A 15,017-nucleotide genomic window follows, 5' to 3' on the forward strand; every position below is an offset into this window, starting at 1 on the left:
TATGTTGCCAAGTTATGCAGAATAGTTGACAACCATGAATGATACTTCATGTCAGTAAAGGCAGAGCATCTTCTGTGCTGTTTTCTGGCTTGTATTATGAACTGTTGAAGACAGATCGGATCTCCTCTGTTTAGAGGAAAACATTATGTGAAACATCACTGTGGAGATACTTTCAGGTTCCAGAGTATCTACTACTTCTTTCTACTCACAGATTCAGGGCTTTTTCATGGGAGGCAAAGACTGAAGAGAAAATGGATCCAATTTTCTGAAAACTGTTCTTATCTATGAGCATCTATAAACTCATTTGAGGTCTCCCATTTCTCTTTTGCCCTTTGTGATTTTTTTATCTCCTAGAGCACTCACTTTTTTAGAAGGTTCCCAGTGAATGTTGGCAACTCTTAGTTCTATTTAATACAAAGAGTATTTTAAACATACTTAGTTATTCTCTCTAGGGAGTAATTTAATCCTTGAATTCCAATTCTTCCATAATGATTTCTAAAAAATTACAAAGAATATTTCTGTACAAACCCTGCAGCCCAAAAGTTAAATGACCTGGAAATACATTCTTTTTTTTTGAAAATGACAGAAAGCAGCAGGGTACATGTGTGGCTGATTGCATTGTGGCATATTTTCTAAAGCTTACATCTTAGCTGACGCTCAGAAAGTGATTGCTTTACTGAGCATAGAATTACCCACAGCAAGTTGCAATTTTTCAACAGCTCAAACTGTTTAACAGAATTCTACCTGAAGAATCTTGCTTTCAGGAAAACTGTATGTACTACAAAATGATGTTAATTTCCTACGGGATAAACTGATTGTCTATTACGTTATATATGTATTTGAAAGAAGAGTGTGTGTATTTACAGAAAGTAGAAAAGTAAATATTTATTATCTCCAGGTTTTAGAGACTTCTGGGATACATTTATATTGTATTATATTGTGATTACAGAAATTTTACTTCATAGTAATTTTAAAGTATTTTGTTAACATGTTTAGCAGTATACCTTAAACAATGGCTTTCTTTTACCACATCTTGAAAATGTGAATATAATAAATTATCCATGTCTACATGTTTTGTGTGCTGTGCACTTCAAGTAATTAGAACTGTGCACTTAGAACAAACTCTTCATAGATATGCAGTATTTCACACAGCTGATATTTCTAGTCATGATTTCCAGTATTTCATAGAGAAAAATAATAAGGTTTCAAGCTGTACCATTGTATCACATGTGACAAATCATAACTAATAACTTCTTTAGAACTTCTGATAAGCCAGTTAACTTGGAATTTGTAACTTGTGCCTCTTACAACAAGGGACTGCTTACATTTTTAACCTCTAAACTAACAAAACATATTTAGAGCAATTTTTTTCTCTAATAGCTCAAAAGTTTCAGTGCTTAATAATGTGGACAGAAATGGCCCAGATCATTATCGGATTGAATTCTAATTCCAGTTCAAGTCCATGTTTTTTGCATCTGCATAAGAAAGTGCAAGGTTACTCTTTGATGGCATGTATAATTAACTTCTATTGCCACAATTTTCTAAGCCACAAATAAGCAGGAGACTTAAGTATGTGGACAGCTCTAGCTAGAACTATTCATTGGCTTAGTATTGTAATGAGGGAAGTATTTTGTTATGTTGTTTATGATTTCATAAGTACTTGATAGGTTTCACAAAGTGAGATCTGCTTTTGAGGATATTGAAGCACACAAATATTCTTTGGTAATAGCATTTCTCTATTTCAGGTTAGAATAGACCCTATCATACGGTCGTGGTTCAGAGTATTGTAAAGACAAGACTTGCATGCAATTTGGGAGTGTCTCGACTTCCTTTGAAAACATACCTAGCTAAGAGTCTTTACATTAGGGCAGGTAATTAGCGTACAAAAATCTTTTCTGAGCCTTGTCAAATCTAAACAGCAGGGTTGTCTTTCATCTTCAGGTAAGAATTAATAACAAGTAATAATGGTAAGTAGTAATTGCCTAGTACTTTGTTCAGCGTTGTGTTAGAAGCTACTTGTTCTCTCTTCCTACACATCGACTTTGCTATATACTAGGCTGCTTGAGAATGATTACTTGTAGATAGGGCTTATTCCACTGGCCATAGATAAAGTTGTTCCAACCTTCGTATCTTGGTGTCTGTTTCTTAATTTTGCTAGTTGTTACGTGTTAGGTGTAAAACAGCAGTGTCTGCCACAGACTGAAGGGTTTTTGGGAAAAGAAAGATCCAAACTGGTTCTCTGAATGGAGGTTAAGTACGGATATGTGTTTTTCCTCAACTCTGCAGCTTCCATGACAGGATAAAGGCCACAGAAGGATTTGGATATTTAATAATGAAAGTAAAATAGGTAACAAATGGAAACTATATATTAACATTACAATTTCATAGGGAATCTCTTCCTCAAAATTATGTACAATAAGGGGCAGTACAGAGCTGTTGGAGGAATGCTTTTGCTGTCTTAAAATGTGGCAGGTGTAAACTGGTCACCAAGACTTTCTCTGTTCTGCAAGGGAAACTGCTGCAAAACTACCCAAGGCATGTTCTCTGCAGGCAAGCACTGAGCCAGGTTTTTCAGCTGAATTCTCCAAATGGTTGTTGAGTTGCTTTGTTTTAGCTGTGCCATCTGTGTCCTTACACTGATGCTGAGCTGTACCGAAGCAGCTTTATGTGCCTCTAGGTTAGTCATCTGGGCTCAGTCAACACATTTTACTAATGCGCCTCTGCAGACTGTTTGCCGGATGTGGATATATGCAACTGTGGCAGAGCAAGCCAGGTCTGCTGTGGTGTTGAGGCTATAGTCGTTGCTCACTATTCCATAGCCTCTGGGAAAGCAGCATCTCCAATAGATGTGGTAGAATTTTGTAAATTTGGGAAAAGAGAGCCCATTATTTCCTTTTTGTATTTTGTATCCATAAACTAATCCAAGTGGACAGGAAATGATTTCTATTGTTTTGGCAGATGCTTGCTGCCTGCATCACCAGCCAGTCCAGAACACAAAACATAATGAAGACATGAAACACTCTTTACTGTCTTCCACATCATCAGTAGGAGTGATTTCTGTCTTGAGTTCGAGATAATTCAGAGAACTATTTTTTTTTCTGTGATGACAGTATTGCTAACTGGCACTGCCATCTTGCCTGTGTTGCATTTGCTTCATTCTCAGACCAAATGGTTCCCTGGCTATCTTGCTGGAAGAACACAGGGTCAGTTTGAATCATATAAAACTCATCTTGGGATGAAAACAAGAATTGTCTTGACGAAACAGACTTTCATTTGAAGGAATCTTATAGCTATCTTTACTCCCTTTTTGGTGCTTATTAGCAAACAACATAGGAGATCTTCCTTGGTGCAAATATTTTTGGTATTTCACATTCTCAGTAACGACCCAGTGAGCATTGTAGAGATAGAGTAATAAAGGGAACCTACCCCATCAGCCTTGGAAAGAAGAGCCTGGCAAATTCAGCACGAACCTGTGCAAACTGGATATGTAGAAGTGACCCACAGATACTTGTGGTGGATTTAGATAAAAGGATAGCTCGTACAGTTTGGAAATGCACCTCAGATATAGCCACTTGCAAGTTTCTTCAGCTACAAAGAAACGAAAATGCTTATTTCTGGAAGAAGGGAAAACTAGAGAAGTACTTATCTAGGGGTGGTGCTTCAATGCTTGTAAATGAGAACAAGCACAAGAACTGCTGGCCAGACATGACTCTGCTCTAAATTACATGTCCCATTTATGACCCTCTGAAAAGGACCTGCCTAATAGATAGTGTAATTGGGATGTTGCCATTCAAAGCAGCTCAAAGCAGAAATCCCTCTAGTATTGATTTTTAAGTCCCAGATAATAGAGGTTCTGCTGATACAGTGATTTCTTTTTTTCCTTATTGATTATTTGGCAGAGTTCTTTTTTGTTTTTTTCTCAGGTAACAGCAATGGAATTTGATTACCTGAATGGCATTTACAAAAGTCTGTAGCCTTGTTCACACCACAAATGGACTCATGCTTACACCACGCATGCGCTCACAGTCTGAATTTCATTTCACCTCCGGTTATTTCTTTCTATCTCATCAAAATAAACAGATGTGAGCACTTCTGCCCAGCGAACTCCATTTTTATATTATTCTGTGTTAATTTAGCCTGTATTATGCCTAACAGATTTTTGGCCCCCCGTCTCCTCCCTCATTGCATCTGTGTCCATGGCTCTGTGCACCAGGTGCTGCTGTCCGTGCACTGGCTTCTCTGCTGCCCAGCTGTGCCCAGCATGACAGAGCTTCACTGGGAGCAGCTGTGTGCTCTTTCAGTGGGGCCTCAGGTGCCAAAGAGGTGTCCTACAATGAATGCTGTCTGACTGCACAACAGGGTCAAAGCCCCATCCCATCCTGCGCCCAGCCAGCTAGGCTTGCCAGCCTGTCCAGCAAAAGCAGGTCCGTGTTACACGGAGCATCATTTTTTGGGAAACGTTACAGTTGAGAGGTCTGATTACACTGCTTTTAGGTCTGGTTGAGCTTGGATTTGGGATGTACTCCAACGACACTTCAACTTTCGTCTCTGCACTCCTTCTCCCCAACATTCTTTCACTTCCCAGCAAACAGTGGAGTTCACTTGTGATATTGCAGGAACAACTGATCTTTGTAGAACTAATTCCCGTGTTTAGTTAACTTATTTAGAAACTAACAACATTGATTTCCAGTCTTTTCTGAAAGAGTTGAATGCCCTCTTTCAATGCTATTGGGACCAAAAAAGTCCATGAGAAGGAATCATAAAACCTAGAGTCATTTAATACCATTTCCTGGCAATATGTTGATTTCTAGGCAGAAGATCAAGAATTTGCAGTGGTTTGATTTGGTTTTGATCATAACTTAGGAGACCTGTAATCAGTTTTCATAAAAGAGAACAAATTTGCTACTGAACATCTGAAGTATGATTTTTCCAAGATCAGGTGCAGGTCGGTACGTTCAGAATTTGCAATAATAAGCAGGGTTGAACTTCACTACTAAAAGCAAGTTGGGGTCTTGCTTTTTTTTTTTTTTTTTTTTTTTTCTTTTCCAATTGTTTCTCAGAGGTCTGTAAAAAACCTGCAGTGTTTTTTTGGTGCCTTTATCTTGCTAGTAGCACCTGTTTCTCTTGCAACCCAACACTCCTGCTTCTGGTCTAAAACCTGTAACTTATCAGCCAGAGTTCTTTCAGAACCCATCCATTCCAAGGCTTTAAAAAAAAATGCTTAATTCTTTAAAAACTCACAAGGGACTGTGTATGTTCTGGCATTTGTCCTCATTTCAATCCAGACATAGACATGTACAGAATTTGTATCAAACAAGTGGGGAAATTGCCCGTTTTCTGACACTGAATATCTGCTCAAGTATTTGCACTGGATTATAATCAAGCTTTGGTTAAGCAGATTAAGCAGACAAAAGCAGTGAAACTTCAAAGGCTGACCAAATGTGCTGAGTTTTTATTTCTCGTGATCTGTAATGCCTGCTTTTGCCTTCCTCTCATTAGCACTAAAAAAATAAACCAGTGGAGCATAATGTATTGTCCAACTGTAGTTTCTATAGTGACTGAGCTCTAGTGGAGTTTTTTAGGTATGAGAATGTAATGTTTTCAGGATAGCTGTAGATAATAGACTTCCTATCACAGGGTTTTTAATAATGAATGCACAGCTGAGAGCTCAGCTGTAATGTAGACCTCATTTTAGATACCAAGATGCAAAAGCTTCTGTCCAAACACAAATATTAAGTCTGTGATTTAATCCAGCAGCAAAGTAGTTGTTTTCACATGAAGCACATGAAATAGGAAAATTTGTTCTTTGACGAGCTATGCAGTAAAGCAATAATCAATGACATGGTGTGAAAATCCAAGTTGTTCTGACACTCTAGCTTAGATTTTCCAGTGTTCTCTACAGAAGAGTTAAATGTGAAGCATGTGTTGCCAGCTGTATATTGGAGAATGCATCTCACGCTGTGAAACTGATTTGGGCATTTCTGTCAATTGGTCAATGGTTTACACACAGAAGTGCAAAAATTTCTTTAGACAAAAAAAAAAAAAAAAGTTCTTATTTAACAAGGCAAAAAAAAAAAAAAAAAAAAGTGGATAAATAATGTGACCCCTGTATAAGGATCCTGTTAAGCTTGTTTTATAACCTTAAAAGTCCTTAAGTTAGTATGGTGTGCATAAGCATATGTAACACCACTAAACGTAATTGTAAAAGGGCAGTGAGTTTGGATGCTATGTGGTTTGGGATTCGTTTATTCATCATGCTGTAGGCTGTGCAGCACTTAGGGGACTACTCTGTCCTCTAAGCTATTACCAGACAGGCTGACAGAGTTTTCTTCTGGAAGAAATCTGCCGTTCACTTTGGTCAGGAAATCAGTATGGTTTTTACTACTTTTCTAGGAAAGTCCATTTTTTTTAAATGATGGAGCCCTGAAAGTTCACATCATTTTTAGTGTTTTGTCTCTGCAAAAATTTCTTTTCATTTCCATGAGGGAAACTAAAACAAAATGTATGGCTTTTGCTTACTACTTGAAAAATGCATTAATACTAATTCCTTAATTCAAACTCAGAAGCAGCAGCTTTCATCAGCAAGGCAAGTTTATCTACATCATAAAATTGTGAGTGTGTTTTAACATTTTTATGCCTTTTTAATTTAGAAGTTCCTTTTGAGTTTTCTTTATGAAATTTACTACTAAATGTTTGTTTAGTATGGCAATCATGATGGTACTTTGCCTTACTCATGATGGATGGACAAGCTCAAAAGTATGGGAAACTGGCCTGCAGCCATTTCTGTACCCACAGCCTTCAGCATTCCCAGACCTAACTGGGCTGCAGTTCTACTGTAGGCTTTCTAACCTCATTGCACAGATCCATGGTTCAGTTCTAGGTTGCCTACACTTCATGTTTTTAAATGGTTGTGAGATTGGTCTAATTTAATCTAATTTACAAGCACACTAAAATTGGAAATTTTATTTTGTCTTCAAGGTTGTTTTCCGCATTTTGTGTCACATTTGTCACCGTAGCTGTAGAGTTTGTACTTTTTCTGTCTAATGTTCATTCACTTTCTTCCTCCCAAGTCACATGCTATTGCTGAGTTAAGGATGACTTTAGAAATAACTAGAAGTTTATTTTAAAGAGTAAAATAATAATCTGAGATTATTAATCAAATTAAGGAAAGTTTTTGGGAAACAATTTCTTTGTACAAAGAAGATTACTAAATTATTATTTGGATTAAATTCTATCAATCTATTTATGTTACAGTTTATGCTATATTTTTTCTGTACTGCTTTGAGTCCATTTACTAATTGCTAAATTAGAAAGGAGCAACTGCATTTTTGTTAGAGCTTCAGATACCCTTTGTACCATCAAGACGGACACATTTGTACTTAAAGATTTTTACACACATTCAAGGTTTGAATTTTATCCAAGTCGTAGAAAACTTACGTCACCTACTTGCTTCATGGATAGATGTACATTGTGTTTGACGCTGATTTACTGAATTCAATGCTTGTATTTAAAAATAGAATGGAAATGCTACTGTATTTTTTGCAGAAATATTTAATTATTTCTCCTTTTATTTATTTTTTCCTCTCCTTAAGGGTCAGAAGGCTTGGATAGAGAAGACCTTTTCAAAAAGAGAATGCATTTATGTAATTGCCAACAACAAAGACATTAGCAGGTAACATTTGACATTTTTGCCTTAGCTGACAGAAAAGTTAATAATGAAGAAACTGGACTATATTTGTGTTTAAACAGGTGAAAGTGGGACCAAGTTTACTTATTGCCCTTAAGGTGAGATTGACAGACAGTAAAAGTGCAAGGCATGATTTCACCCTAGTCTGTACAGAGCTATGAGAGGTCGCACACGGAGATGATGAAGTTGCACAGGAGGGGCAGTGAACTGTTCTTAGTATTGCAAATGAGAGCGTAATTTCATACTGAATTTTGAAAACAAGGATGCACTATTGTGTGTTGTGATGTAAATGATACTGTTCTTCACAGTTTTGGATGTACAGCATTACCGATAAAAGTACTATGGATTTCTTAGTTGAAACGTTAAGTGCTGCTGCGTGGGCTATCTAAATTGTAGTCCAAGCTGTTTGGACAATGTAACTCTTTGTTCCATGCTAGCTGTCCCCTCTGAGTATGAAACAGATAGTCACTTCTCCTGTTCTGTGCTCTTCATCTTCTGTCTTTTAGCATAGAAATTCCATCCTGATTCTTATAGAAGTGAAGTGAAATGTACAGTCCTTGCTTGTAAAGAAACACTTGTGGGCTAGTAATTCTGGCATTTGTGTGTAGGTAAATGTAGCAGATACGACCTAGAGATGTTTCTGTGATCCATGTGGAGCCAGGCATGGTCAGCTGAATATCGAATGTATGATTTTATTATTATTTTTTTAATCACAAAATGATTCTGAAGATACCCCGTTCAAATTTACTTAACATTTTAACTTTCAGGTGCTGCTGTGGCCAGCTCATTACCCAGCATATTCCACCTCCTCCAAGTACAACAGCTAACAAAAATGGAGAGGAAACAAAGCAAGTGGAAGCTCAGCCAGAGAAGTGGTCTGTCAGCAAACACACCCAAACGTACCCAACTGATGCTTATGGAAACCTTGAATTCCAGGGAGGAGGACATTCAAATAAGGCCATGGTAAGGCCATAGCCCACTCTATGATACTCATTTCATATGCTAGCTTAATAGAAACATGTCAAGATTTCAGCTTGCACAATTCATAGTTTGTTGAAACCAAAGGAATTCAATTCCTAAGAAAGACGTGGACAGGATGGTGAAAAAGAGTAAGCAAGAGAGAAGTGAGAACTAAAAAATAAGTACCTACCTAGAAAGCACATTAACATGTCTTGAAGAAACACCTTCACTAAAGTTACTGTTAGTAAATATCATCTGGGAAGGCATGTAATGCCCAAGATTCTGTCTGTACTAGGCTTGTTAGATTGTGGGCCAAAAAACCCAGGCTGGATATACATGTTTTTTTAAGGTTTCATGTCTAATAAAAATAGAAATGAATCTAGCTTTCCTGAAAGACAGAAGCCTCTTGGAGCTGGAAAATGGACCTTTAAATTTTCTGAGCAGTGGAAGTAACAGCATTCAAGTTTCCACAAAAAGTCTCTTTCTGTCTTGCCACTCAGATCCAGACCTGGATTTGTTATTCTTTATATTTGCTTCCATATCTCTCTGCTAAGACTGCCAATTGAAAAAACTCACTGCAAAAACTTGTCTAAAATATATAGGAGGGCTTGATTTTTGTTAGTGCTGATTGGTTTGTTTTGAAAGCAGAAATAAGCACTAGTTTGTTCCATAGTTTTGTTTCATAGAGTAATAGTTTGAAAAGATATCACAAAGGCAGAATTAAACTGTGAGTAATGACAGCTGTTCTTTCAGACATGGAATATATATATATCCCTAGTGAATGGGATAAACGTGACATAGGCCTCTTATTTCTCATAACAGTCATTGTGTTTCTGGCAGTCAAACCAAGATTTTAGGAATGATAAAAAAAACAACTTCTAGTCATTTAGAGCATCTGGCTTCTAACAGTGTAGGTTTGCTACAAGAGCTTGCTCGTAGTCAGTTTTGAAGGAAGGGAGAAGAAAGCGGTTCTTTTAAATTCATCTTGTTACCGGTAAATTCCTAATAGCAAAGCATTTCAACCTGCCTATTTCTACTAAATATAAACAGCTGATAAAATTAACCTGTTGCTTAAAATTTGTAAAATTCTTCTTTCAAGATGGGGGGATTAATATAATAATTCTGTGCTTAGTCAATGGACAAATTACAGAATAGATATACAGAGAGATAATATTATACATTGATCTTTTCAGTATATCCGTGTGTCGTACGACACCAAACCAGATTCTCTGCTGCATCTCATGGTGAAAGACTGGCAACTAGAATTGCCCAAGCTCTTAATCTCTGTCCATGGAGGCCTCCAGAACTTTGAAATGCAGCCAAAACTGAAACAAGTATTTGGAAAAGGTCTGATAAAGGCTGCCATGACCACCGGAGCCTGGATTTTCACTGGAGGTGTTAGTACAGGTAAACAATTACCAGCATTTTTAGTTTACTTGAGAACTCACTGGTTTTCAGTTACTATTCTTTCCCAAAGGCATAAGATTTAAGTCTTCATGAGTGGCTTATTAGTCACTAGACTAAAAAAAATAGAACTGTAATGATTTGTGTTAATCTACCCAGCCCAGACAGTAGAATATTCCTGCATCAGTGTTGATTTGTATTACTCAGTGTTTCCTCTGGAAAAGGTTATCGTCTTTGATTTTAGTAGCAAGGAATCTACAACTAGATTCCTCGGGATAAGGATATGAAAGAAAAAAACACTGAGGTTTACATGCAGCAACTGCAAAATACAAGCATGGGTTTGTCTGCATTGCATGTTCTATTATAAATAGGTACCGGTTTAGGTAGTGAATGCATCTGAGAAAAATGGGGATCTCAGTGAGAAGTAAGAGAAAAAATTGGTATTTGGTAATCTCTCTCAAGAGGGACAAGATTTAATTCAATGAAATTTATCTGTAGGTGTCATTCGTCATGTGGGAGATGCCTTGAAAGACCATTCTTCAAAATCCAGAGGACGAATCTGTGCCATAGGAATTGCACCATGGGGCATTGTAGAAAACAAGGAAGATCTGATAGGAAAAGATGTAAGTCTTTAAGGAAATTAACATGTAGTTAGCAATGTCAGCTGAGTAGTGAAATAGATAGCTCATCTATTTGGAGTATTAATTTTCACTGTTTCTAAAGCATTGCTGAAATTAGAAAAATTCTTAAAGAAAAGATGTTGTTTAAATATATTTGACAGTATTATATATATGACTGCAAAGTATACCCAGAGATAGTGAAGTTTCCATTACTTTCAGTGTTAAAGTTCTTTCTGGTGAAAGTTCATTTTAGGTTCTATTGTCAGTGTGTATAGGGTGAGTGCTTTATGAATCATTGAAGTGCTTTTATGTGTACAAGACTTGCATTTACTGTAGAAGGGTACCCAGCAGTGGTATATTAATTACTGGTGACTCCAAGCAGGAATGTAATTCCTAATGCAGTGAGAGTAAGAAAGGGTGTGATCAAGGAGTGTACATCAATGAGGGTAGGAGAAAATGTAGGAGAATGTACAAACATGACTGTTATCCTCCAATGCAAACACTGCTGTGAAGAGTTCAAGTTTTGAGTTTAAAGACAAGCTTTTTTTTCTAATTCTCCTATGTTTTCAATTATAAACATCTGGTTGATTTGTTTCCTCAGAAGGTGTGTGCTTTTGTTGAATATTGTGGAGGATTTTCACATTTATTTCATAGTTCTAATCCAGGTGCACCTAATCTTTTGACAGGTAACGCGTGTTTACCAAACAATGTCAAACCCTCTAAGCAAGCTTTCTGTGCTCAACAGTTCCCATACCCACTTCATTCTGGCAGACAATGGTACTCTAGGTAAATATGGAGCTGAAGTAAAGTTACGACGTCAGTTGGAAAAACACATTTCCCTCCAGAAAATTAATACACGTAAGTAACAGTAACAGTGGGGCAAATTGTAAACATAGCACGGTAAGTTAAGGGAAAGTAGAGAGGATAGAAATACTTTATGGTATTGAAATTAAGTGTTTCTATCAGCTCTTCCTAGCAGGAATTTGATCAGGACTGTGAGACTAAGCCAGACACATGCTGTCTGAATAGTGATGGAAGAGCCCACATCTAACATCATAGAAAACCCAGAAGAGTAAGGATTATATAAGAGGAGGATGAAAAATTGAAAAAAAAAAAAAAAAAAAACTGAGATGAAGGTTCAAAGTGGTAGGAATTTAAAGAAAGGAAAATATAAAATATTTAGAAAGAATTCATAAGCATCAGTAAACACACAGAATGAGGTGATTTTCTGCATATCCTGTTTACAGGAATGTTCTATATCTCTGTGGCTTCTGATCCCAGGTGTTATTACAAAAAGTTGTGTTTTTCTCTTTTATATGTATTGGTTTCATTTGAAATATTGCACTTAAAATTCTGTGATCTTCCAGACATAGCTCAGCATTTTTATTTTTAATGAAGCAATTATTGATATAATTTCACATTGGTCTTTTTATATTTTGAGTTTCATGCATTTTTAAAATTTATGTCAGTTAACATCCTCTCTAAAACAATTTTCTAGATTTGTTTTCAGCATTATTTAAGAAAAATGCATTTTAAATGACATTTTTCACTAAAAAATTTAGATATGAAATAAATAAGAAATGCCAGTAATGGTAGCTTTCCAGCAAGTTAAAAAAATCAGAAATGATAAAGAAAAATGTATTAGTCTTAGATTCCATGCTTGAATTAAAAGCTGCAGGAAAATAGACATCAGTTCTACCAGCTGACTTTCAGATTTATGGCAGATGCCTTTAGAAGCTGTGTAGGCCCATAAAAGTAAGAAAAACAAAGCATTCAGGTTGCTAATTGCATTGTGCTGTACAGAAGTCTCTAATAGGGTTTAAATGCTCTTTACAGTAGAGCAGGTAAATGAAGTAGAGTACTGGATAAGACTATAGATAGATGCAGAGATCTACCAAAAGATATCCAGGTGTTCTGGAAAGTCTTCAAATACTGCTTTTAACCTCCAATTAGCTTAAGTAAGTTAACTCACCAAAACTATGCCTCTTGCCTTTGAGCATGGAGACAGTATCACACACTGTTCCCCCCAGACAGACATTTGAGATGGCTAACATGGCTATGCTTTTAACATCTTTGTCTTCTGCAGAAGTGCTGGGAGAGTTGTAACATTATTAAAGAGAGCACTGGCTTGGAAGATAAGGAAGTCAGGGACCAGAGGCAATATGTTTTGTGTTACTTCTTTTAATACCACTTCGGGCTGGGGATATAGGTTCTGATTTAAGTAAGAGATTTTTCCCAGGAGGAGCAAAGTTGGGAATACATGTAGATTATTTGAATTCTGTAAAGCTTTGCAGTACATTTACTAGTAAAAACATGCAGGGAATTGTTCTGTTTCTTTTTAACAATTTCAAGCGCAAGCACCTCTTCTGGAAATTTCAGCAGTAGTCACTAAGGATTTCATGGACACAGAGGCCAGCCAATGCTCTGTGACTTCTCCTTGTCAGAGCTGGGGTATACTGACAGGAGGATGTCAGGAAGCTTCTGCTGTTACTATCCATGGTGTTCCCATTCTTCAGAGAGGAATGAAAATATGAAATCAACTGTACAAAAAAAAGTGCATCTTACTTATGAAATGCTGGTCATTTTACAGATTAAGAACTGAATTTAAATGCTTATAATGGGGGGATTAGTCAGCCTTCAGATAATGTTTTGTCCTTCATTTCCCCAAGTGATCTTGTGACTGAGACTACTGAGACTGTGTGACCTGTGGGCTTCCCTTTGTCATCCTATGCCTGGAGATCACAGTGAGGCAGGGACAGCAAAGGGATGCTCAGCTGTCGTCTCTTCCATCGGCCAGCCATCTCAGCCTCATGATAAAGAGTCCAAATTCATACTTTTATCTTAGGAGAAAGCATAGACATATGTCTCCTTACTGAAGACTTCCTGTAGGTAACCAAAGAAGAGTTAAAACATCAAAGACGCAGTAGCAGGGGGCCATCCAAGTAACAGTGGAGCTAATGAAGTAATAGTAGGATCATGTTTAGCTGGTTTATCTGTGCATGGTGTCTATTGCAAGAGATTACAAACAATTCACCATTTGGCTGATGGTGAGCAATTGTCTTCTGCATCACTGTGTTTGTGTGGTCTTTTTTTTTTTTCATCATGCGGCCTTCATCATAACACCCAAGTTTTCCTTTTTTGTTCCCCTGATTCTCTCCCCATCCCACTGTGGCAGAGAAACAAGCCAACAGCTGTGTGGTGCACAGCTACCTACTGTGGATTAAACCACATCATAACTGCAAAGAGACTTGCTGTTTTCTATCTGAGACTTTGAAACAGTATACAGACATCTTTGCTTGGCACTGGCTGTGAAATAATCATAATTTTTCCTAACTGCTCTGGTTTTAAGTGATGCTATAACACAGAAAATCACATCCCTTCATAACATATCAACCTCTTAAACTCAGTTTCAATTACACTTCTTTTTTGTTTCTGTTCTTCTGGTTTTTTTCAGGACTCGGACAAGGTGTTCCTGTAGTTGGGCTTATTGTGGAAGGTGGTCCCAATGTTATCTCCATTGTTTTGGAGTGTCTACGAGAAGAACCTCCTCTCCCTGTAGTGATTTGTGATGGTAGTGGACGAGCATCTGATATTCTGTCATTTGCACACAAGTATTCAGAAGAAGGAGGGTAAGACTGTGAGACTTTCACTAATGCTGTGTCTTGCTCAAGGAAGACAATGAGGGATTATGTCTTGTTTTCCTTGAAACAAAGCTCAGAGACAGAATGTTCCTAACAGAGGTATTCTGCTGTCAGATTTTGTTGCCTGTTTGATCTTTTCCTGGGTGTTAATGAATAGTAATTGTTACTACTTCAAATGTATTTGACAGCCTATTGACATAAGCTTGGTCTCAGTGCAGCACACTGTCGTACAAGATCCATCAAAGTTTGTTGCATGATACTTGATGCTGAGTTGGGTGCTTTAGAAGTGAGGAACAAGTGGTTACCAAGACTCACTCCTTTTCTCAGTCCAGAGCTGAGTTTTAATAGTTCATGTATTTACAGAATACGTACTGCCTGCATCTAATGTGCTGTATGAATGACATTCGTGCTTCAAGAGTGCCAGGCTGAACAAATGTCAGGCTTTCTTCTTTCCTTTTGCTGTTTCTTGTGTCTTTGACATTTCTTCAGAGCGGTGCTGCCATGACCAGAGCCAAACATTTGTCTGAAGCATTCTGCTTCACTGACCAAATGAACCTGTAACAATGGCTTCTAATGCAGCGTTCTGTGGAATCTGTGATTTTTACAGTTGGTTGTCTGTTGTTTTGGTTGGTAGAGAGTGCAATTTATTTAAAGAAGATACAAAGCCTATACTTGTAGCATAAAGCTCATCTTCTCTGCAGAGTA

The 15,017-nt window shown here is 37.3% G+C and overlaps 1 protein-coding gene and 2 non-coding genes across 7 annotated transcripts in view; all 3 read left to right on the plus strand.

Annotated features, from left to right (window-relative positions):
- Positions 1–15,017, plus strand: part of TRPM1 (transient receptor potential cation channel subfamily M member 1) — a 130,639-nt gene that overhangs the window by 78,383 nt on the left and 37,239 nt on the right. For all 5 annotated transcript variants that reach the window (XM_046899254.1, XM_040706834.2, XM_040706835.2 and 2 more), the window contains 6 exons: positions 7,593–7,672; positions 8,455–8,650; positions 9,841–10,054; positions 10,550–10,674; positions 11,358–11,529; positions 14,126–14,300. In XM_046899254.1, the coding sequence (XP_046755210.1) occupies positions 7,593–7,672; positions 8,455–8,650; positions 9,841–10,054; positions 10,550–10,674; positions 11,358–11,529; positions 14,126–14,300 (962 nt within the window). The remainder of the gene's footprint in view (positions 1–7,592; positions 7,673–8,454; positions 8,651–9,840; positions 10,055–10,549; positions 10,675–11,357; positions 11,530–14,125; positions 14,301–15,017) is intronic.
- MIR1574 (microRNA 1574) lies at positions 13,085–13,158 on the plus strand. The gene has a single exon (NR_035059.1). It is a non-coding gene; the product is annotated as a microRNA 1574 (primary transcript).
- MIR204-2 (microRNA 204-2) lies at positions 13,358–13,458 on the plus strand. The gene has a single exon (NR_031449.1). It is a non-coding gene; the product is annotated as a microRNA 204-2 (primary transcript).

Source organism: Gallus gallus, chromosome 10 (genome assembly GCF_016699485.2).
Source record: "Gallus gallus isolate bGalGal1 chromosome 10, bGalGal1.mat.broiler.GRCg7b, whole genome shotgun sequence".
Lineage (NCBI taxonomy): Eukaryota > Metazoa > Chordata > Aves > Galliformes > Phasianidae > Gallus > Gallus gallus.